Genomic DNA, 25,787 nt, shown 5'->3' with positions numbered 1-25,787 from the left:
TTCCCGTTTCCGTCTATAATGTTCTACGTTCTGCCGGGTCCTTTGCTACAGCATGACCGCCCACGTTGCATTCTTCTCTTTCAGTAACTGCCTACATTCCTCGTCAACCCAATCGTTCCGTCAACTCCGTCCCACGTACCCGACGTTGCTCTTAGCTGTATCTTTGATGAGTGCTTCCACTGTTCTCCAGCAGTCCTCAAGAGGGGCTTCATCCAGACCACCGGTAATGCAGCCTCGAGGTGCTGTGCGTGTGCAGCTGCGACATCCAGTTGCTTAAGTCACTTTAGGTCATACCGGGCAGCCGACGGCACCGTACGTTGTTTACGACGAAGAGTTTTGAGCGTAGTTTAACCATCACCACCCAAGTAACCATAAAGCTGTATATAGTCGCATTAATATCGCTTTACATACTACTATAAAATGTATGATATAAAGTCATACTGCATTTTATGCTTCATTAAAGCAGAATTGAAGTGGAAAAGGGCGTTACTACAGTTTAAATACGGCTTTTTTTAGCCTTATGTTAGCCATTGCTAAAGTATAATTACTGTCTGTACCGTATACAAGCTTTAGACAAAGTGTATATAACGCATGCAGTAAGCCGTGGGCAATGTATATTTAAGGCTTCATTGCCTTTTTAAATGTGTGTACGTGGAATGTTCGTTGAATGCATTAAACAAAAATAAATTTAAAGAATACGCGTTTTTATATTTTTTTTTTTGGTATTTTTTATCATTTTAACAACTTTTTTTGATCATTAATTTTTTTTTTTTTGTATTTCATTTTGACTATTTCCTATGACGGGACTCGAACCTGAAGTAAATGGAAGATGATGTCATGATCGGGCGCCCGTATTCTCCAGACCACAAACGCTGCATGTCTAGGCCGGTAAAAATGTGTAATTTAAAGCAATGAGTCTGCAAGAGCAGGCTGATGCCGCATATGTCACTTTTTAGCTGTTCAGATTTTGTTTTGATTTAGAGCACACGGTTTAACTATTTGCAATCACCAAGTCAGGAAGAGATTATTTTCATGAAAACTGTAAGTTTTTAAGGATTATGCACCATAATTAATTTAGTTAACATTCAATTTCTTATAGATATGTCCAGTGCAGCAATATATTCGCAGCGCGAAAAGACGCTGCTACTCACGTTCCTGACAAATCTGCTGCCGGAAATGTGTATGTTTGAGGACCTGGAGCGGATGGTTCGGAATAGAATAAACATCCACTATATCTCATTTACGTCCTACAAAACTTCTAAATTATAATAGGATGTAGCAGCAAATAGCTCGAAATTTGGGAAAATTGAATTAATAAATAACTATGATAAAACATTCTTGAGTTACTTGCATATCGTATCAAAGAAAAAGTGATAGTCTTCCTCATCCACACTGCGACATAGCATGTATGTCAGCACAGTGTTCTATGGCCACTTCCACAATTATTGACTGTCATGCTCTTTTTGCCAAAGTTGCTATGTTTTTCATATGTCTATGTCCATAAAACTGAAAGAAATTTCATACCAAAAAAGAACGGGACCGATCGGGAATTGAACCCAGACACCGTCAACATGACTTTGCTTTGTTCCCACCAAAGTTACTTCGAGGAAGGACTGACAGTAGAAGTGACGAGGTATTGCCGTATTTGTTGCAATGAAGCATTGAGTAAGATTATGCTATAAAACATTGGATGGTAGCCGTATATCATTCAATAATGCACGTTTGGCTGCTAAAATAAAGCAATGCTTCAATGCATTCGTAAATTGGACTTAAAGTACTATTGCACGCATGTTGCTGAATAAAAGCAATGATGCATTGGTTCGCTGAACTACGGTCAAATTACGGTAATGCTTTAATGCTTGCGGTTACTTGGGCAGATAGTAGTCAGAGTCGTTGTTAGCGACACGATAGGTCCGACGTCGATAATGTCGGAGAAGTGCCGTCCATCAATCAGAACGTGGTCGATTTGTGATTCGTCTGCTGTGGTGATCTCCAGGTATATCGGAATGGAAGGCAGTGCAGGAAGTAGGTGCTACGAATGGCTAATAGCCATTGGCTATATTCTTGGATGTGGCGAAACAATTAGCCATAAGCCGTTCTCGTTCGTCAGCCGGTGGACGCTGAACTTTACAATCGTCGGTCTGAACTCCTCTTCCTGGCCAACCTGAGCATTTAGATCTCCTTTGGAGTCGTGGCTTGAGCAGCTGTCGTATTCGCGTTCGAGCTGCGCGTAAAAAGCGTCTTTATCATCATCAGTGCTTCCGGAGCAAGGGCTGTACACGTTGCTGAAGTTGAAGAGCCGGCCTTCAATTCTCAACATGGGCAACTGGCCCTTAAACAAAAAAGTTTTAAAACTCAACGGGGTACCCCCTTGATATGAGCCTTATGGTAAGAAAAACGCTCTCTCAAAATTTCAACTCAATTGGTTACTCCACCAGCTGGCGCATTCGATTTGAAGTTTGTAAGAGATATTCGTCTCAAATATATTGAAAATTGATCCTATGTCACTGTTTCGTTCCGTATACTAATTGTTCGCGTTCAAATAAGCCCAGAATGACAAATACACTAGTTGATACCCTAATGAACATAATTGCAGAAGGTTGTATCTGCATTTAATCTCCTTTTCCTTACAGTTGATGAATGTTAGGCTTAGATCAACACACCCTTACAGTCACTTATAGGCATGCGACATCTGCCTCAGCGCGCACAGCGTCATAGGTGGCTATGATGCGCTTAGTGGCTACCTCCAAGCTATGTTGAAGAAATACAAGCAGTATTGCATGATATACTTCAGATGGTTAGGGCTAAGTAGCCCGTCATTCTTTTTTCATCAATGATGACTTTTCAGCTTGCATTTCAAAGTGATAAAACTCAGTCTTGATAGTTTATACTGACTTGAAAAAGTATCACTGTATGCGCTAACATGCATAAAGTATGCTGATACTTTTTCAGCTGTGTCAGTGCAAAACCAAATGATTTTCTTTGATTCGAAATCGTGAGATGAATTAGCAACAATCATCAACGACGCGTATAAATTTCAATGACGGCCTACTTCGTCTTAAAACACCAACTTTATTAATTTTGATCAAGGTACAATCTTCTACAATATTCTTCGCTATTACATCAAGTAGTGTTTTTGACATTCTGGGTCCAATTGAACGCGATCATCAATTTTCTTGAACCAAACAGAAGATGATATGCTGTTGCTCATATGTTTGAGCTGAAAATCCCATATTAACTCCGATTCAAATGCGCCAGCTCATGGAACGACCAAATGAGCTGAATTTTGCAGAAAGGCTTCCTCTAACCCCAAGAAATAATCCTGAGGGGTGCCCCGTGGAATCATACAACTTTATTTTTCTCCCATACTGAGCTGGGCCAGTCTATAATGCCCATTCTCTCATTGATCGGCTACCACCCGATCATGCGCCTCTGCAATCACCCATCACTATAAAGCTGTTCCCAGCTCGTTTGTGTTGCCGCCGCTCTGATAGATGGTATAGTTACCTCTAAATGTTTGCACCATTGATTCCTTTCCAACACACTTCCTGCAACGCTACGATGCAGAATCCGCGGTCCTTAAGTATGCTGTGTTCCCAATTGAGTTGAGAGATTTACAGTTCCACGTACCGAGCTTCCAATCGCTAGTCCCTTTACGTCGCTGTGATCTTCGCCGATTATCCCAGTTCGAATTCTCTCGTAGATTATTCGTTGCTTGATTTTTTACGGGGCCTGACACCAACTCGCTAGATTTCTGGAGGACCATTCCCCCTAAATTCTCTGGCACTCGGACGATGATCATCCGCCCCTTACATGGGGAACAGACGCTATTGTAAGGCGCTCCTTACATGGAGTGCAGAAGCAAACCTCCTATCAGCAAACGACCACAGTTTTCACCGAGTTTGGTTACCCGATCTTCCCTAAGGTTGCTCGTACCCTGGCCAGTACCGCGAGGAGGTAGGGACAGGAGTTGCTGGGCAGGAGGCTAATGACCGCACATAGGGGTCTGTTTTATTCCTTCAGGTACGCGAGAAACCAATGGTAAGCCTTGTCCAGCATTTACCAACCATGTTACTAGAAGTAGGAGCTTTTCCGATGATTTTCTGTTCTACTGATGAAGAGGCAGAATAGAAGTTAGCTGCGGCGACATAAGCGAGGTGTTTTCTTTTGGTTTGAAAAAATTAAAACGATTACCCGTAGATAGAAAATTCGAAAGGGAGGAGCTGGAATCAGCTAAAACAACATAAGCGAAATAATTTACTAGGATACACCCATTCGAACGGAAAACCGACAGAAGAAAATTAGCTTGTAAATGAGCATGATTATAATTTACCTGATGGGTATGATTATTGATCTATCGTTAACTGAAAATGAGAATTGCTAGAGATTCTGCCTGGGGAGCTCCAGCTACGAATAACGTTGAAGTTTATCTGCTGGTACGAGCCTCAACGACTCGCCTACGCTAAGGGCAATCCCAAAAGGTAGACTTATGATTGCCCCCACATTTTGCGTATACAAACTTTTTGTTATCTTCCTTCACAGGACAGACGGCCTTAGCGTGAAAAGAACCTCCACAAATCATGCACTTAGCATCCATTCGGCAATGTTCAGTGTCATGAACCCACTTTTGGCACCGACGGCACAGGTTACTGGAAATGTTCCCATGTCCCACGGACATCGAACATAAGTCTTGCTTCTCTAAAGCTTCAAAATGATTTAGATCTTTTTTGTTGAAGTTAAGGTGAAGATGAATCGAAGCCAAACCTCAAATTTTCAAGAGCACAAATCTGGAGAACCGAACATCCATTTGAGCTGAAAACTTAATAGATTGGTCATCACCAGCAATTGACCAATCGATTAAGTTTTCAGCTTAAATTGATGTTCGGTTCTTCAGATCCGTGCTCTTGAAAATTTGAGGTTTGACTTCAATTCATCTTCACCTAAACTAAACAATATTCTTGAGACAGCCCTTTTTGAAGAATGCCAGATTGGGTTCTTTTTTCATACTGATTACTTGGACTGGGGAAAGTAAATCATTTATTCTATTTTTGATCTCTTCAGGTGACTTATAGTTACCTGAGAGACTATTGAAGACAACTTTGAAGAAACGTTCAGTTTTGTAGTGATAAATAAAAAAAGTGCATCTTCTATTCAAGATGTTTGAAAAGAAGTTCGCGATCTTTAAGAGTTTCCGGCAAAACGCGACAGTCTCCTTTCCTTGCGATTTAAAGGAGACCTTGATTCCCCTAATAGAGATCATGATCTCCTGTCTCAATCCTCCAAATTCGGCAGTGGTCGACTTTCGGTTATTAAAACTTAGTCATAACCGTAACGTTTCGGCATTTCATTAAGCTGCGGTATTAATTGAACCACTGCAATGTCCTATCTTTTAAACACCAACATTTCCCACGCCACCAGGTAAAGCGCATGATGCAGTCTTTCAAATCCCACTGTAATCCATTTAATAAAAACAAAGCATTTTGTCATCATGCCTGCAGTGTGACACGTAGTGTGGCATCAGTGGCAAATCCTCCATCGCTGTATTTAGAAGGAATTCCAGCGGACGAAATCCGTGTAGGCAAAACCAACGATACGGGAGCCATTCAGTTTTGTGTGCCGCTTGTAATCGCATATCAGGCCCATATGAATAGAAAGTGACGATGAAAACAGCGCAGTTATGAATCGCTAAAGCCATGAAAATGTTACAGACATCGTAATAATTTATGAATTCTATTTCAATATGATGATCTAGGGGTCTTCCTCAGCCGAGTGGTTAGAGTCCGCGGCTACAAAGCAAAGCCATGCTGAAGGCGTCTGGGTTCGATTCCCGGTCGGTCCAGAACCTTTTCCTAATGAAAATTTCCTTGACTTCTCTGGGCATTAAGTATCATTGTACCTGCCAGACGATTTTTCTTAACATGAAATAAAATTTGTCGTGTATAAGCAATTGTACTTCAATTTAAAAAAACATATAATGTTTTAATTATTTTATTTTATTTGAAACGAATTATTAACAGGCATTTTTCTGGTAACTGATTTTGTTTTTATTGGGTTTTAATTTCCATAACCAACTCAGTGTCTCTAACACAAATGAATCAAAATTTGTAATTAGTTTAAAAATAACTTCGATACAATTTTGTTGTAATCCACTGGCAGGGTTATCACATGACTCGAAACTGACTAAAATCGAAATAAGACTCATATGCGATCACATCCACGCGGTTGTCATTGATAGTTTGGGACTTTTCCAGTTCGATGTGCGGTTAGAGAACAGGACAAACAATATACCAAAGCCAGAACATCCTCCAATCTCGTGCAAGTTCTGCGATTGGGAATTTGCGATGTTCACTGTATATACGGTTTTGTTTTCGTTGTCCCACTTTACCGCAACTAATTTTCCACGAATAGCAGACAAATTCCACCAAATGGTAAATGCTCTGCATGCTCTAGGGCAGTGGTTCCCATGCTATGCGGAGCTGCGATTCCCTTTGAGACTCTACAGACGTCTCGTTGTCCTGATAAAAAAAATAACATTAACAGTTTTTTTGAAACTTTTTTTTCCAAAAAAGTGGGTTTTCAAACTGTCACTAAACGTGGCAAAATGGTAGAAAAGTTGTTTCTTCGAAATGCACGCTTTCTTCCAAAGTTGAAATGGTTAATGTTAATAATTGCATCGAAATGAGCAATCAGTGAGCTCTACTTTGTGCGAATCGCATTCAATATTGTGTAACTTTATTTAAGCATGCTCGTCCTTCTAGGGGACCACAGACCACCGGTTGGGAAGCACTGCTTTAGAGTAGTCGACCAGTCAGCAGATGAATACCGATTTACCTCAATTCCGCTCGAACGCACAAAATATTTTCGATCAGTTCGTTCTTCCGCGTAGTTCCTGTAGAAGTTGAAAGCCATCGTCAGTGGATTTCCGAGTTCGGTTGAAAATTTCTAGGAGCATAAAACAGAATAATGTACTATGAACCAATTGAAGGCATTCTGAAGTGATAGCAAAATTGAATCATTGTTCAATACTAACTGAAAACTATCTACAAATTCATGGTTCATGACATCAATGACGATATCATTTAAAAACGACAAAATCTTCTAATAAAAACTGTTTCACAGTTGTCACGATTGAGCACCCCCTCCCCTGTCCAAAAAAAAACCCCGTTTAACAAATTCATTCGCAGCTCTTTACTATCCATTATCCGCTTCAGTTGAAAAGTGTTGCTTTTCACCAGCCAACGCAAATGAAACAAAACCCTCCCCTCAACCTCGGCAAAAAACAAAACCTGAATAATTCATTCCACCCATTACAGATGCTCCGGTGTGTGGCCACGAAAGAGTCGTCCTAATTGGTGCATCGAAAAACGAAAATATGGAAATTTTATGCGAGATTTATGCAGATCCACCGGCCAGGTAAGAGTCGTCACACGGTTCACATGGAACCAGACCCAGAATCACCGACCAATGCAACAAGCCTATCTATTAGAGTGGTTCAAAAAATCGTTTTTGCTCCACACCGCTCATTCGATTCTAGATCAAATTCTGAGTGTCCTCCCAAAATTTGAGCTCATTTGGATAAAAACTGAGACTGCACAAGCCCTTTAAAGTTTATATGGGAATTACTATGGGAAAAGCAAGCAATTCATTCAATCGGTCATAGTGTTTTCCCATGTGATCTTGGGGATTAGAGCTACGTTGATACTGTGAGATACATTCATCAGCTACAACTTTGCCGAAGACCGTTTTCAAATCGGACGCCTCAGTAATTAGTTATTGATTTATATCCAGTCACAAATTCTTCGGCAGTGCTCATTTAACTTCTGAACAGGCAACATTGCTGCACTTGGCGCGAAAGATAGCACGCACAAATCATGGCTACTATGTTTTACTGCATATATCCAGTGATGCCTGCAGAACAGCCCAATAATTATAGCCAATGTTTTACAACTCATTCAAAAATCAATAACTAATTACCGGGGCGTCCGATTTAAAAACGGTCTTCGGAAAAGTTGTAGCTGATGAATGTATCTCACAGTATCAACGTAGCTCTAATCCCCAAGAGCACATGGGAAAACACTATGACCGATTGAATGAATTGCTTGCTTTTCCCATAGTAATTCCCATATAAACTTTAAAGGGCTTGTGCAGTCTCAGTTTTCATCCAAATGAGCTCAAATTTTGGGAGGACACTCAGAATTTGATCTAGAATCGAATGAGCGGTGTGGAGCAAAAACGATTTTTTGAACCACTCTACTATCTATGCCACTTTACAACTAGTAATTAATGTATTTGCAACATTTCGTTTTTTTTGTGGGGCCCCATTTTTTAATTTGTTTCCACTCCTGTGAAGAACACTGTTACAAATTGTTTATGAGTGTTTTTGTGGTTTTATATGCTTCTACAAAAAGTGATGACTTTCTATTACGTGATGAATAGTTGGACTCTACAACACTTATATAGCATGCATATTTCGATAACCTCACGACATAGAAGGTCCACCACGGTATGTTTGAAACCGTTATTACCGAATAAAAATGTATACCAAATCGACACCTACCATTCGAAACATATAGTAGGGTAGAAGCACTGGTTTTGGCCATACCACCGTTTGTAGTCATACTCAGCCCTGTCGTCGTAAAATTTGAGCTTCTTAGTCGTCCTTTTTTGAGGGAGGCGTTACTATAGGGCGCTTCTGTTTCCAGGCGTTATGATGTTTTCTCATAAGAAATATCACACATATTTTAGTACATAGGGATCAACTATGACGGAGGTTATATTTGCTATGGGTTTTCGACTTTTAGTCTGTACAGATCATAAACGGAAATCCAAAAACCCTTAGCAACATTTAATATATAAAAATTACAAATATCACAAATACTTCAATATACATTCCTAACAAACGAAAACTAATATGCTTTTGCACGTATTTAGTTTGTATTCCATTTCTATTAAAATATGAAACGAAGATATCAAGTACATGGGCTTGAAATGATTCAGTTGATAAATTTACTAATGTAAAAAGTGAAAATTATTTACTCCTTGTACCAATTGGAAGTACCAAAACAATGCCTGTGACTATTTATAAGAGTCTAACAACTAAGACTATTACGATGTGCACTTTAAAATTAATCTCAATCCATGAAATAAATTCAGTCTTTTAGAACCTATCACTCAATGTAAAACGGATCATCGAGTGCAAATCCAAAAACCTCAACGAATCATTTATTTGAAAACGTTTTTGTGTCCGCCTCAAATTAAAATGTTTTTCTTATGTTCGGCATTTTGCTTTTAAAACAATATACTGTTATTGCATTTCGCTTTTTAAACAAAATTGTGAAAAATTTAGGCAAATTGATGCAACAGTCAAAAGCCAAAAGCATAATTTTGACAATACAACTGAATAGTATGATATTTTTTATTACTTGACTTTCTTGTATTTCTTTTTGTTTGATAAATTGACTAAGAACGAAATGGCCTTGTACAAAATATGATGTTTGGATTCAATCAGAAATTCGTTCATTCGGTTAATATTATTGGACAGTTTATGCAGCTGCTCAAACTCAGTTTTTTATAAGCTTTTTGATGCTTATCTCAGAATTCAAAACGAAGCGCTAACGGTGAAACACGTTGTTCTGATAAAATTCAAAGTCAAATTCGAAATGCCCCTAAGATTGCTTTGTGTTTCAAGGAATATATGAGAAGAAAGATACGTGAAGAAATACGAGAGATTTTTTTTTTTCAAAAGACTGAGCTTTTTGCAAACTGTCAAGCCTAGGGTTCAGCATTTTGAGTTATATTTTGCTTTTTATTTATGAGGGTTTAAACTTGATTAGCCAGTTTATTCGCCTCGCAATTTTAATTAACCAAATCGCTACTCCTCTAGTTTTATGAAACTGAAGCGAAATACGACACAAACTGTAATTCTTATTATGTATGCCAAAGGTAATCACATTTCAGCGATAATTACTCAACCATAACTCGAAACATTTTTTAACGAAGTATTATGCGTATTCTCAGTCCTGTCAGACTAAGAAAATTTGATTAGGAAGCAAAGAAAAGTTTTAAAGTTTGTTTGGAGCATAACTATATTAATACTTAAGATTCAATGTTTCAAATGATTGATTATATTTGAACGTGAAGTATTCATATATTATACATAGAAAAATATTATATTTTTTTCTTTAAAAAAATAAATCAAATAATTAAGTTAACAAAGACTTTTTTGAGTTTTCTAAAAGCAGGACATCTAGAACGTTCGAACTTTTTTTTAACTTTAAGAAGAGGTGTTCAATTTTCAGCCAAATCTTCTTTCTGGCATTACGTCCCCACTGGGACAGAACCTGCTTCTCAGCTTAGTGTTCACTTCCAGCAGTTATTAACTGAGAGCTTACTGTGCCAATGACCATTTTTTGCATGCGTATATCGTGTGGCAGGTATGAAGATATTCTATACCCTGGGAAGTCGAAAAAATTTCCAATCCGAAAAGATCCTCGACCGGTGGTATTCGAACCCACGACCCTCAGCTTGGTCTTGCTGAATAGCTGCGCGTTTACCGCTACGGCTGGCTTAAATAAGAATAAAATATCGCTCTTGAAGTGATATCAAAATGAAAAAAAAGTCAACAATTGCTCTGGATTTCAATATATTTCGCTATGGTTTTTTTTATCTTTTGTAGTTTTACGTTAGATATATTTGTGAATCTTGGAATTGTCAAGTATCAATTACAGAATTTTATCTAATTTAATAACACTAAAATGCTGCTCTTTTTGCATACTTGATTATGAAAGTTCACTTGATTTTTTTTCTTTTTCTTGGCATGACGTCCTCACTGGGACAGAGCCTGCTTCTCAGCTTAGTGTTCTTATGAGCACTTCCACAGTTATTAACTGATAGCTTTCTTTGCAACTTTGCCATTTTTTCATTCGCATATCGTGTGGCAGGTGCGATAATACTCTATGCCCAGGGAAGTCAAGGAAATTTTCATTATGTAAAGATCCTGGACCGACCGAGAATTGAACCCACACACCTTCAGCATGGCTTTGCTTTGTATCCGCGGACTCTAACCACTCGGCTAAGGAAGGCCCCACTTGAAAATGATTGGTCCAAAATAAACAAGGGTATGAACGGACTGTCTTAAGAACATATAAGTTGAAATTTTTTTCAGCTTTGAACATTAACATATTTCATAAAACTTGGAGAGTGGTCTTGGGCCTCTCAATAATCACGTGCTGTTATCGAAGGATCTCTCAAGAAAATTTAACCAACAATTTCATTAATAATACCGAATATTTGGGATAAAGCGCATACAGCCCATTTAATTAAGGGATTGTGCTACTTTGCCCTACATATTGATTCCTCAAATGTCGTTTCCTCGAACGTCAGTCCCTTGAATGTCTGTTTTCCGAATATCCCGTATCACAACTTCTTACATTTCAGAGTAGTGAACGGACCAGTCATCTGGTAGCACTCTGTCACTGAGAACTATTCTTGCACCTTCATGAACTACATCACTTCTCGAAGTGACAGGTCATTCGTGTGGTAATACATTCATAGCTGTATATAATATTAACAGTTTTATTATATTAAAGCTATTAGAAATAGAAATTTAAATTTGGTCTGAAATCATTGATGTCGATAAACATCACTTGAAATTAGGACCATTTCAAAAATAACGCTTTGGGCTGCGTTCGGTTTGGCATCACGCGTTAGGAATAGGCTTCAGTGGGAGAGTTATTTGAATCTGTGGAGACTTTGGATTGAAAAAAACCGCCTCTCGCTCGGTGAATGACAGATCGAGAGAGTGTGTGCGTGAGTGATACGATTACACACAGAGAGCGAATTGGAAGTCTGCGTATGCAACGATCACAGTGAAAAAAATGGTCAGTTAATCGGTGAATGTTGAGAGCAACGGACGTGTTGCGAAGATTTAGCTGAGGATGCTTAACATCCTCAGAAGGTTACGACAATTCGGAAGAATGGGATTCGATTATTTGGGGAACTGTCATTCGCAGAAGCGACATTCGAGGAAGAGTAGCAAAATCGTTTGACAAATAGTATGGAAATATAATATCAGACAAAATATAGATATTATAAACAACGCATGGGCCCATTCACAAATATCATAACGCTTGAGGGGGTGGGTAGGTGTCCTAAGCATGTTACGGCCCATACAAAAATTGAATAATGTTCATACAAAAAGCGTTACAAAAGGGTGGGTGGGTCAATTTTAGCGTTATGAAATAAATGAATGAGCCCTATGAAACGGAAAGAACTCACCAATATAATAAATAAATTGCTCAGCATACACAATCAACATTGATCTTGATTGCATCGCTCGTTCTCGCAAGAGCAGACTACGCAACTAAATTACCAAATACTACTATCCACTTGATATACGTTAGTTAAGGTCATAGAGCAAACAAAATTTAATTGTTTTTTTTTTACAGGGCGTTAAGATGCAGCTGATCTACGTGAAACAAAGTATTATCACTTCAGGGCGTTGATACAGAATGAAAAATTTGATTGATTTTTACATGGCGTTACGATTCAATTCATTAATGTGGATTTAAGTTAAATTACTGCAGGATCTTTAGGGGCCCAGATAGCCGTAGCGGTAAACGCGCAGCTATTCAGCATGACCATGCTGAGGGTCGTGGGTTCGAATCCCGCTGATCGAGGGACTTTTCGTAAAGGAAATTTTCTCGATTCCCAGGGCATAGAGTATCTTCATACCTGCCATACGATATACACATGCAAAAATGGTCAATCGGCAAAGAAAGCTCTCAGTTAATAACTGTGAAAGTGCTCATAAGAACACTAATCTGAGAAGCAGACTTTGTCCCAGTTAGGATGTAACGCCAGAAAGAAGAAGATGTTGATAGAGCTTGGAATTTTCAAGCATTGAGCATTGAGATCTACCTGATCTACATAGAATAAGATCAAATTACACCAGGGCGGTAATACAGTTTGGAATATTCAATTGATGTTCTAAAGAGCGTTAAGATGCATCTGAACTACATAAGATAAGCTTGAAATATTCCAGGACGTTGAACAGGCTAGAATTTACAATTGATCAAAAAAAAAACGATCAACTGATGGAACATACACTTCGTAGTTGCTACTCCGTGATCAATCAGGATAGTGATATTGCACAGAGAACCACTCAGATGAAGCTTGGGTTTTAGCTTTTTTCCATCTTCAATGTACAATCACACTATCATTGATATTTTTCGATTGATAACGGCGCCGGCCACGTCCTTATGCCCACCGGGGAGAGGAAGGAAGTTAATTAGTTAGCTGTTGTTACTAGAAAACCGGAGAATCTCCTGCATTTCCCACAGCTACCTTGGAGGTATGAGTCCTTTGTTACTGATGGATGAGGTATTCGACCGTATGGATACCACTGTGGTAAGCGGTTAAGTCGATATGATATATTCAATTCTAGCGATAGATAGAACTGATGATGTTTGCGCCATAATGACGCAGAGAGAGAGAGAAAGACAGCTATTAGAAAGAGTGTTACAAATATGTGAAAGGGACGGGCCTGGGATTGAACCCACGACCTTCTGCTTGCAAAGCAGAAGCGATAGCCATTAGACCACCAACCCCGTTGAACAGGCTAGAATTTACAATTGATGGCATATAGGACGTTAAGATATTCGTGAGAAAGGAACAAATTAATCCAGGGCGTTGATGTATTTTGACAATTTTGATGACATCAATCAGAGCGTTAAGATGAATCTGACTTCAAAGGATAAAGTCAAATAACTCCAGGGCGTTGATACTATGTACTAAGAAATTTCTATTGATTTTAAACAGGGCGTAAATATCCTTCAGATCTTGCAAAGATCTATATGGAATAAAACAGAATTACTTCAGACCATCGATATAGCTTGGTCGATTGATGTTATACAAAGTGTTAAAATGTTTCTGAACTATGTGAAATAAGGCCAAATTACTCCAGGGCGTTGCAAAAGCTTGGAATTTTTAATTGATGTCCTACAGGGCGTTGCGATGTACCTGATCTACATAAAATAAGCTCAAATTACTCCAGGGCATTGATACAGCTTGGAATTTTCAATGGATACAGTGCATTAGGTTGCACCTGATTTACGTAAGACAAGGTCATTGGACAAGGTCGTAAGACAAGGAAAATATATATCGAACAGGGCGTTAATATGAATTGATTCCATGACACGAGTCCAAATTACTCCAGGACGTTGATACTGCATGGAGTTTTCAATTGATGTCCTACAGGGCGTTGATAGTGCTTGGAGTTTCTATTGAGGTCACACAGAGCGTCAAGATGCACTTGATTTACTTGGGATGAGGTTAAGTTGGTCTAGGGCATTTAAACAGCTTGAAATATTTTAATAATGTCTTACAGCCCTGTACGTTAAGATGTTGCTGATCTACATGTGACAAGTTCAAATCACTCTAGGGCGTCAATAGATTGTAGCTTTCAATCGATGCAGGTCTACACCTGATCTACGTGAGACAAGGTCAAATCAGTCAGGGGCGTTTGTACATTTTAACATTTGTCCCACACGCGGTTAAGATGCAGCTGATTTACATGGCACGAGTCCAAGTTACTCCAGGGCGTTAATACTGCTTAAAATATTCAAGTGATATGAGGCGTAAAGATGGGCGTAAGGATGCACTTGGTCTACATAAGGGAGGGAGGTCAAGCTACAATTTTTAATTGATGTCATACAGAGCGTTAGGATGCTACGGATCTATATGGGACAAAGTAAAATTACTCCAGGGCGTTGATACAGCTTGTGGTTTTCAATTTTGATCTACGTGGAATAATGTGAAATTACTCCAGGGCATTGATACAGCTCAAAAATTTCGATGGAATTTTTACAGGACGGTAATATGTTCTATATGAAGTTCTGAAAGAAATAGGGTAACAGAGCGTTGGTAGGTACAGGTTGGAAATTTCGATTGATATCTTACGGGGCGTTAGATTGTTGTTGATTTTGCACATTTTTCTCTATGACTTCGGGTGAAAAATTCAAAAAAAATTAGAGAAAAGCTTCTTAGTCGTCGACTAAGCGCGACTAAGCAGGACGACAAGGCCGGTCATACTGGATTATCACCGTTTTACACAATTTGCAATCTTAGCTTCCATACACCTAATATTGCTATGATATTTCTTATTTGGTCACTCTCATGATAAATCATTGAGATTGGCCCATTTAGAAACCGAAGTTTAAAATGTGACCGAAACTGATTCTGGTGGCCTATTGATAAAAAAATTAATTATAAAAACATGTATTTCTGTTGAAACCTTCAACGTTTGAGTTAGGATAAGGCTTGTTGATATAATGAATCCTTCATGGTGAAAGACTAGCTCCAGATTTCAATCACAATTCCTCAATTTTTCTTCGATACTCAACCTCCCAAGCCAAAGTACTTTTTCATCAGATTTATTATATGGTATCAGTAACTGCGGTCAATTCAACCGGATCATCTAATTCAAGGAAGAGTACACACCATACTCTTACAAGTCAGAACGTCTAATTAAAAGTTTTTTCTTCTGATTTCCTCTCTCTTACTTGTTTTTTTTTTTCTTGTTTCGTACATTCCACATAATAAACGCCACGACATGCTAGTACAGGCTCATTCGAAGCCAGAACAGGGGATTGCTCCAAGTGAAAGTTTTTCCGCCGCATACCAAAGTTATAAGCAACAGCCTTCAATCGGCGCTGCACAACATGGCTAAAGAGCGTGTTTATTTATTAAAAAGTTACCCTGCATGGTAATGTTAACGGGATACTTTTTTATGCTTTCCGCCAAGCCTCGATCGAGTTCGGTGGAAAATACTCGAACAAGCCGAGTTTAACGACCATTCCGAATGTCGTATATTTCTGTGCACTGATTATACACCGTAATTCTGGTACGTACCCCACCAACTTTGAGAGGAAAAGAACACGCTGCATCCACTTTATCCATGGTAGCGGCGAAAAACTCGACCGAAAGTTGGTAGATACATACACGAGCGTTGTCAGGATTTCCATCAGGAAGGGGACCTCAAAAGTTCATTGTCTAATTTCACGAAAAACGATCATTGCGACCTGAGAGAGACTCGCGAAGAGGAAAAATATCAACGTCATATGCAGCCCAGATTCCGCTGTCACGAAACGTCAAATGCAGCCCGTCGTTTTTATGTCTGAAAAAGTGTAAAGTATTGTATTCAAAATAAACTATTATAAAAAAAAACTCAGCCAGCGGAGCAGTTTTTCCAAAGATGCTGATAAATCTAAATTCAAGATTAGTTTTTTATAATATCTGTTGAGGGACAGACCTGGTGTAGTGGTTAGAACACACGCCTCTCACGCCGAGGACCTGGGATCGAATCCCATCCCCGAGATAGTCACTAAAAATTTCAGTGACGACTTCCTTCGGAAGGGAAGTAAAGCCGTTGGTCCCGAGATGAACTAGCCCAGGGCTAAAAATCTCGTTAATAAAGATAGAAAAAAAAATATCTCTTACGTTTGCTGGCATGAAATTTCACTCAAAATTCCGTTTATGCTTCGGTGTGATGCAAACTCAAAATGTTTTTGCTGAGATGGCCATGTGAGAGCTTGAACGACTTGCGCAAGATTGATGTAAACACTGAGTGGAATAAGAAAAAAACTCAGCAATCGCAGAAAAAGAAGACCGTCTCCGCGAGTCTCGTCTCAGATTCGAGTGTACGAAGGTACGGTGCTGCCATCTGGGAAAAGTTTGCTCGATGCGTGAAGCGTCGAAAATTTTACCCGGCAAGGTATAGGAAGCGAAATTTCAAATGCTCGTATAAAATTAACTACAATAGTTATTTAAAATATTTTCAGTATATGTTGATATACTTTTGATGGGCTACACTATAGGCATATAATTTTGAGTTTTATATTTTTTTCTCAATATGCTGCTGATTCTATAGTTGATCAATAGTCTAACCCCGTACACTTAACAGAATTTAATTGAAAAGTGTTTTGAATTTTTTAGAAGAATTTGAAAATTGACTTCCTATGCTTTGCCATGTAAAATAATCGGAGCTTCACGCATAGGGTCAACTGTGGTAATTACCTTCGTAGACGCGAATTGCGACCAGGCTTGGGAATTGTGACCACAATTTACCACAGTTCATCGATTCTGCCAGTCGACCAAAACACGAAGCAGCAGCAGCATCAATACCATCAGGCGTTGCGCTGCCCACGATTCACACACTGCTTAAATGTTTTTGTCTCTCCTTTATGATCGTTTTCGGGCAGCCATTCCGAGGTGAATGATTGAAAAAAAAAGTTAAATAATTCAATCGCTAATATTTCGCTTCTGTTTTTAACTAATTGAAATCTATAAGCGCAAATAGCAAGAGCACAACCATTCTGTTGCGATACATATAAACATATTCAATTTCATGCTGCCTTCATTGAGCAAAAATGCAAAACCCCGAATACCGCAAAAATCGCGTCACCACTGTACCGTTTTGTCTCAAATTCCGAACAGACTCATATTCTGAACACTCGGTTTTTGTATGGCGATTGGGTTGAAATGTTTCGCTGAAATATGTCACCATAACAAGGAAATGGCAGTGAATTGCAATTCAATTTTAACGTTTCCAATATACTTTATACTGCGGGAGTAGTGATGATTCTCTAGTTTGAGACCAGTAGAATAAGCCCGGATTAATTATTTGCGCAATAATTCTTTTGAATATGATTTATTGGTGCTCTTCGGAATTTGAATCAAGGTGTTCGGAATATGTGACAGAATCAACACAGTGTTCGGCATTTGAATCAAAATGTTGTTTCATACTTTTACGTAAAAACAATACTTAAGCTTATAAAATCAACATGATTATTGGTACACCCAACAGCTAACAGTTAGACTTTGCGAAGAAATTAAAATTTGCACAAATATCAGCCAATTTATGCCAATCAGATGCATTTGAAGTCACTGTTGGCCTTAAGCGTTCGGAATAAGAGTCAAAACGGTACTCGAGTCATTTTGCATTCGGGTTTGAAAAACGTTGGGAAGAAGAGGATTACAGTTTTGAACGGTCATGGTTTGCTTTGGATTTTGATGGTCGTGTAGAACCATGTGAATGTAGAGACGGTAAATGTTTGCTACAGTAGGGTCAAATAGTCCAAATGCCACTTTAAGGATTTGTGTCGTTTTCTCCTAATAAGATTCACATTTAAACGCCATTTGAACTCCTAACAGTAACTTTACAATATTTGCTAGCTACCATCATGAAATTATTTCCCAAATTTGAATTTTTTTACGGGTTTAAATCGTGTAGAAAAGTTGATTGACATATGGGGGTGGTTCAAAATGACCAAATGGATGGAGCAAAATGCCATTTAGTATGGAGAACTAGTAGTTAGCAAACAAGTTTCTCCATGGGTTTGCTCTGTGTTATGGACACGCTTATTCCTTAACACTTCAGTCGTCCCGCTGTTGTATTTTGTACAAGCTCTTCTGATGGTGACAAACCACGCGACGACTGGAAGGTTAAAAAAATTATCGGAAAACCTTGATATTTCGACAAAAAAAGAGAAAAATGTTGAATTTCACCGAAAAATAAAGGAAAAATCTTTGAGTTTATGTCCAAGGGTTGTAGCGGCCACTCTTGGGTAAACATATTTTAACATCGTTTGGTAAAGAATACAAATTGAAACGTTCTATAAATGATTTAGTGAGCTGAGCCATTTTACCCCATCAGTGCGTCTTGGACCATGTTCCCCTACTTTTCCCATCCCTGATTGCGACCTAACCAGTAGTTGAAACGGTATATAATAGGGCGCGGCTTATTTTTCGAAAGTTCTTAAAACCAAAAAATTCGTGTACTCTTCTGAATTCAAATAAAATGGTTAACCTCAAATTTTGAGCCGAAAGTATTAAGACTCAATTTCAAAAAATGTCCTTCAGTGAAGTCTTCATAACTTTGTAATTTTCCAACCAATTTTGAAAATCCATCATTCTCTTCAAAATTAAATTTATAAACAAGTTTGTAGAATTTCAAATTTGTCTAAAATGAAAACTAGTTTTAGTTGAAAGTAGTTTTCTCCAAATTTTTCCTCCTTTTACTAAAAAAAATCACTTTTTTGACCATTACTTCACTAACGACTAATCAATCCTTAATCTTTTAACATGTTTTTAAAGCAATTTTAGCCGTTTTTAAACTATGCGAACAAGAAATCAATTTAAAAATAGTTTTGACCTAGCTATTGACAAAAACTGCTCAAAAATGAGTTTTTAACGAAAAGTACTACCGTTTTGATTCATATTACGGACACTTAAGCCCTCTGCAAAGTGTGAGCTATCTAAAAGCATATAAATTAAATCAATCTATATGATATCTCAGCATTATTATGCTATCAGGGCACTTATCTCTCGAATGGTAGGTGAAGATTTAAATTCCACAACTCCAATAAATTTAAATAAATAGAAATGTGTGTCTTCTTCTTAATTCTTATTCCGGACACCACTTTACTTTTGCTTCTTATTCCGGACGCTTTGATTCGAATTCCGGACAGCTCGTGAAAAGCAAAGTTGGGAAAGGTAAATCGGTCAAAAAACATTACCAGCCGTTTATCGTTTTGTGGGCTTCGTAGCCGTGCGGTTAGTGTCACCAGGCATTCAGCCGCATCGTGCTAAGGTGTGTGGGTTCGATTCCCGCTGCAGGCCGGAAAACTTTTCGTGAGGAATGTTCTCCGACTGTACCACTGGGCGTTGCATGCTAGTCCGTTGTCTAGTGTGGTGCTTCCTTCAAAGGGCAAAATGCCCACTGGAAGCATTAACGTGTAGGTGTCTTTAAAAAAAAAAATTATCACCCAATAAGCAACAACAAAGACATTATCATCTCCTCTTCTTGTTGCAACAATTTTATTCCGCATCATGAGTTTATCATCACTTGAACAGAATATGACAAGGATCGATCACCACAAGCACAGCGGTTTTCTGACCTTCGCATTGCAATTTTCGAGAAATTTCTCCATGTCCGTAAACATTGGCACATTATCGAACAACTTCCATAAAACAAAGCAAAACATACGGGGAGGGTCCTTCGCTATCGATGTCTATGCCTGAGAAGCACGCCCGGTTAAAGCAAGCCGATCTGTTGCCTGCTGAGATGCGATCCAAGCGGAGAGCCAATGACGTCAACTTTTCTCTAGCACCCCTATTTATAGATTTGCTTGAAATCAACGTTCTCTTTTAACACAGTTATTAAACTATTTGGAGGGGCTTTGCTTAGCCAAGTGGTCCGCAGCTACAAAGCAAAGCCATGCTGAAGGTGTCTGGGTTCAATTCCCAGTTGGTCCAGGATCTTTTCGTAATGGAAATTTCCTTGACTTCCCTGGGCATAGAGTATCATTGTGCCTGCCACACAATATACGAATACGAAATGTCAACTTTGTCAAATAAAGCTCTCAGTTAATAACTGTGGAAGTGCTCATAAGAACACTTAGGCAAAGCAGGCTCTGTTCCAATGAGGACGTAAATGCCAAGAAGAAGATTATCTGAAATCTATGCGATACGTTGCATGTCATTTTTGTCGGAAATAAAACTATATTAAATTTTCAGTGGCAAACAAAATCAAACTTCACAAATAATTAAGTACAAATTAAAAACACTACTGATTTGAATAACAGTGTTAATTTCCATTTTAAGGCAGTTTTAATGAATTATTACCTAAATAATCCAGGTAGGTAATATGTGTAGATCAATAGATAATTATTCTAAACCTCACGAGTGTGTAAATTTAAAATGATTGATTTCAATATGTCATATTTAAGATGTACTTTTGAAAAATTACGCGTTTTAAGTTCATGTTCATGACTTTTGCTGATCATCAATTTCCATTATTTTGTCGTAGAAAAGTCCATGCGTAACCAACAGATTGTACGGTACTAACCTTCTTATGTAGCCATCAACAAATTACATAAGACTCCCCTTTTTGCACTTTTTTAGTTACACAGCAGTATTTTTTCATAATGCAATGTATCTTTTTCTTTGAATTTGTTAAGCGGCCATTACTGTAACTTACATGTAACAATGTGTGCTGCTCGGAAACACAAATTTGGGGATCAGTTCAAATAAAGCTCCAGTAAATCATTCGTAAAACTTCCAAAGATTCATTCTAAAATTTCTCTCGAAAAATCTCCAGAGATTCTTCCAGAGATTTTTCAACAAAATCTTGTGAAAATTCCTCCAGGGACTTTACCAGACTTCCTCTAAAATACCATTATCCCTAGAGTGACTTCTCCAAGGCTTCCACTAGCGGTTTTGTCAGAGATTCCTCCAGGAAGAACTTTTGTTCGCTACTGGATTTTCTAAACCGGTTCCGACAAGGCTCCGGAAATACCTTCAGCAATTCGTACAGGAATTTAGCCAAGGCAGATGAAGGTAGAAACCAAATAAACAAACAAACAAATTACTTCAAGGACTCTTCCATAGATTCTTCCAAAGATTTTTCAAGCAATTTCTCCTGATATTCCTTTAAAAATTCTTCCAGAAACACCTCTAAAGATTTTCTACGAAAATCTCAATAGGGATTTTTGCATAGATGTTTTAAGGCTTTCTTCAGGAAACATTACAATTTATTAAAGTTGAAGTTATTAAATGAAATTATCAGATATTTCCCCAGAAATTCTTCTGGTAGTCGTTTCGAAATTACTCTAGGAATTATTCCTAAGATTTTCTCCAGAGAATTCTTCCGAAGATTCCACCGAAAATTTAGGGATTCTACAAGAAATTAATTCATAGATTCTTATAGTGTTTCCTCAAGAATTTCCTTCTCGAATTCTCCCAGTAATCATAATATAATTCTATTGATTTTTTCAGGTAATCCTTTAGGAATTTTCTTTGAAATCCACTGCGAAGATTCCTCTAAGTATTTTTGTATCAATTACTACTGAGATTCACTTATAAATTCTCTGGAATTGTGTTTATCTGTTCATCGGCTTTTTATAATAAAGACAACTTACACCGTCTTCAGCCAAAGGCTGTAGAGACTGAATGATCACTAACATTAGGTCACGGACAACATAGGACACCCAGTAGCCCAGTGAGGATTTTTTTGTTTGACGAAAAGTGTCCACCAGCTGGATCTGGAATCGAACCCACACCTCGTGGCACAATACGCTTAAACTACTAACGCCGCTAACTACACGACCACGAAAGGCATATTTTATTAAAATATACAGTCAATTCGTAACCAGCCCATCGCTGAAACAATTTCATGAGGAAATTATTAGAGATTTCCTGAAACAATCCTTGGAGAAATTCCTGAAAAAAATGAGCTGGAGAGATCTCTAGAGACGTAGAGATTTTCATAGAGTAGTCAGGAGAATTTCCTGCAGGAAGAAATATCTATGTCAATTACTGAAGAATTCGTGGAGGCATCTCGGGAGGAATCCCTGGAAAATTCTTGGAGGTATCCCAGGAAGAATCACTGTAGAGATTTTGATGGTGGAATCCCTAGAGAAATCCCGGGAAAACCCCCTGTGAAGATTTTTCTGAAGAAATCCCTGGAATTATCCTTGGAGAAAATTATGAAGAACTCCCAGGTGAAATCTGAAGAAGTTTTCCGAAAGGTGGAGATTTTACTGGAGCAATTTATATTGACATTTTTCTAATGTAATGCCTAGTGAAATTGTTAGCATAATTTCTGATGAAACTCCTGCAGGAATTCATGGAAGAACGTCTGGAAGAATTCTAAGAGGAACTCTTGGAGGAATCCCTGGATGATTTTTTGGAGGCCCACAACGAATCTCTCAAAAAACCTCTAGAGAACTCCGGAAGGATTATCAGGAGAGATCCGTGGAGTAAGTTATGTAGCAGGTTATGGTTATGGTGGTAACTCTGGCAGAATTCCTGGATGAAATTCTTGAGGAATTCCTTGCACAATTCGTGAATTTTAGAACACCTGGAGGAGTTCCTGATGAAATTCCTAAAGAGCAAGTCGTGGAAAAATCCCGGAAAAAAATTGGGAACCATTTCTGAAGGAATCCCGGAAGAAATGTCCGGAATAATGTATCCGTTGAGGCATCCTCGGAGGAAACTCTGAAAAAATCACTTGAGAAATACCTTGAGTAATCCTTGAAAGATTGTCGTAGTGTAACTCCTGGAATAACTCCTGGAGAATTCCTTGAAGAATCTTTGTGGAGATTTTCCTAGAGGAATCCTCTGAAGTCTCTGAAAGATTTTCTTGAGGAATCTCTGGAAGAATGCCTAATGAAATCGCTTGAGAAATCCCTGGATATATCTCCGTAAAAATTACGAAGTATTCCTAAAAGGATTCCTAGAATCCAAGTAAAGATTTTACTTGAGGAATCTATGAAGGAATCATTGGAGACATTACTACAGAAACTCTTTGCGAAATCTCTTAACAAAGGAATCCCTGTAGAAATATCCCTGAAAAAATTCCTGGAATGATCTTTGATGGAATTCCTGGAGGACCTCATGGAAAATTAGCTGAAGGTAGTTTTAGAGCACTTTCAGAAGCGGTTTAAAATGTCTCACGATGAACAAAGGTTATCCATGGAGAAATCTTGGCAAAAGCTCTGGTAGTATCCCTAGAGTAGCGAATATCTTATTCGAGTATGATAATTGTTGTTTCGGAGGCACGTATAGCCGTAGCGGTTAACGAAAAGCTTATCGGCAATCAGTTTCTTCTGAAACAGGTTCAAGGTGTGCTGATGAATGACCATACTCACGGACATGTCCAGAGTTCTATTCTAGGGTTTTATATCTTTCATATAAGTCTTGAAGAACAAAAATCAGCTTAAAAATTGATTTATTGAGTGTTTCAAAGTCATGGGTCATTTTTCACCCTTGATGCATAATGTACAACTATTCCTTAATGCGTTAGGAAGGTTAAGGCAAATTACTTTGAAGCATTCCTGGAGCAATTTATTGAGGAATCCTTGACAATGCTTGGAGATGTTATAAGTGAAATTATTGATTCTACTGTAATTCTGTATAAAATTTCGAAGAAAAAATAGAAAAAAAAATGTAAAAGCCTCTGAACAAGTTATTGGAAGAGCTTTCTATGGTATCCCTAAACATGTTTTGATAAGTCAAAGATTGTTTAAAGAATTAAAGAATAAACTCTTGTACTTCTTAAACGCATGAGAATATTTCTTATAAACCATGCAGAAAAATTCTAGAATTCTCGAATATTAAACGAATAATTGATGGGAGTTCCCAGTTAACTCTTTACTAAAACTGTTCAAACCATTCGAAAACTATTCCTTATATTTTGGATAAATTTCTGGTAGAATAACAAGAAATCATTCCATAAAATACCATAAGGTATTATTGATAACTCGTTTTAGAAAAACGATGAACTTCTAGGAAAGACCTCTGAAAATAATCCTCTGAGTTATTATTTAAAAAAAACCCTGGTAGAATCCAAGAAATCATTTAGTAGAAAACCAGGAGCAACATGTGAAGCTATCTTGTATATTTAAGTTCCTTAAAAGATTATTTGATGATTCTTCTCAAGATATATTGTAGACCCAAGATATAGTGCAAAAACATTCGAATGATTCAAGATACGATCTATGACATATGTCTAATTGTTTGATGAACCGTAATCCGGGGTATCATTGATCAGCGGGGAACATTGATCGGAATGACTCATCTTGTAATAAGTTGGTATCATAATTTATTGATGAAACATTTCCAAAGCATGAATGGTGCTTCTCTTTCTTATATTAAAAAGCTATTAAAAATTAGGATTCTTGCAAAAATTGCGTTAACTTTATGCGTAAATTAATCAAGTTTGCGAAACAATGATTTCAATTGATAAGGATAACATTACCGAAAATTCATGTCTCACATAAGTTCTGCAACCGATATGAGCAAGGAAAATACGGTTCTCATTAAAATTGGCATCGCCAAAAACGATTCCGCTGTCAAAACTTTTATAAATATGTTCAATTAGGCAACATTAACGAATTACTGTTAAGAATGTAGAATTCCCTTGGGGCATTACCGAACGTTGTTTACATGGATGATCAATATTACCCCATATCAGCTAACTAAAAAAATCACATAAAACATTTTTGTAAACATGCTTAAATCTTTCAAAAAACAAAATACAGTTTATAGTCACGAGCTATGGGTGGCAGTACTTGTTTTAAAAATATAAAACTCACAACATTTACATTTTTGGATGAAATATTTAAGAAATATCCGAAAAACTGATCAATATTACTCCGGATTACGGAATTTCAAATTGAAAAATCCATCAAGGTGCAATAATTTCAAATGCTTGTGGCAAATGTTGAGAAATTTAATGAAAGATTAATATCAGTGGTAAAATGTTTTCTATCCGCCAATTTTAAGTTCAAGTCTCATTTTTAGTTGACCTCCGAAAATTGTAGAATATGTTTCTCATGACGCAATTTTAAATAATTATAAATATTGAAAACAATCTTTGAAAATTCATATAATTTATTGATCTTCGTAACAAACTAGTTGATTTGTATTTCTTTTCCATCAGCCAGAGGGGGCACAACGGGGTCTTCCTTAGCATAGTGGTTAGAGCCCACGGCTACAAAGCAAAACCATGCTGAAGATTTCTGGGTTCGAATCCCGGTCAGTCCAGGATCTTTTCGTAATGGAAATTTCCTTGACTTCTCTGGGCATAGAGTATAACTGTACCTGCCACACGATATACGAATGAAAAAAGGGCAACGTCGACAAGGAATGCTCTCAGTTAATATATGTGGAAGTGCTCTTAGAACACTAAGCTGAGACGCAGGCTTTGTCCCAGTGAGGACGTAAAT

General features: G+C 37.9%; 1 protein-coding gene across 1 annotated transcript in view; it reads left to right on the top strand.

Moving 5' to 3' along the window:
- LOC5571423 (titin) overlaps window positions 1–25,787 on the top strand; it is a 290,096-nt gene that overhangs the window by 242,677 nt on the left and 21,632 nt on the right. The window contains exon 12 of the mRNA XM_021845061.1: window positions 7,314–7,413. Coding sequence (XP_021700753.1) covers window positions 7,314–7,413 — 100 coding nt within the window. The remainder of the gene's footprint in view (window positions 1–7,313; window positions 7,414–25,787) is intronic.

The sequence above is a fragment of the Aedes aegypti genome, chromosome 2 (assembly GCF_002204515.2).
Source record: "Aedes aegypti strain LVP_AGWG chromosome 2, AaegL5.0 Primary Assembly, whole genome shotgun sequence".
Taxonomy (NCBI): Eukaryota; Metazoa; Arthropoda; class Insecta; order Diptera; family Culicidae; genus Aedes; species Aedes aegypti.
Note: the sequence above shows the minus strand (reverse complement) of the source record. Positions and strands in the feature narration are given on the sequence as shown.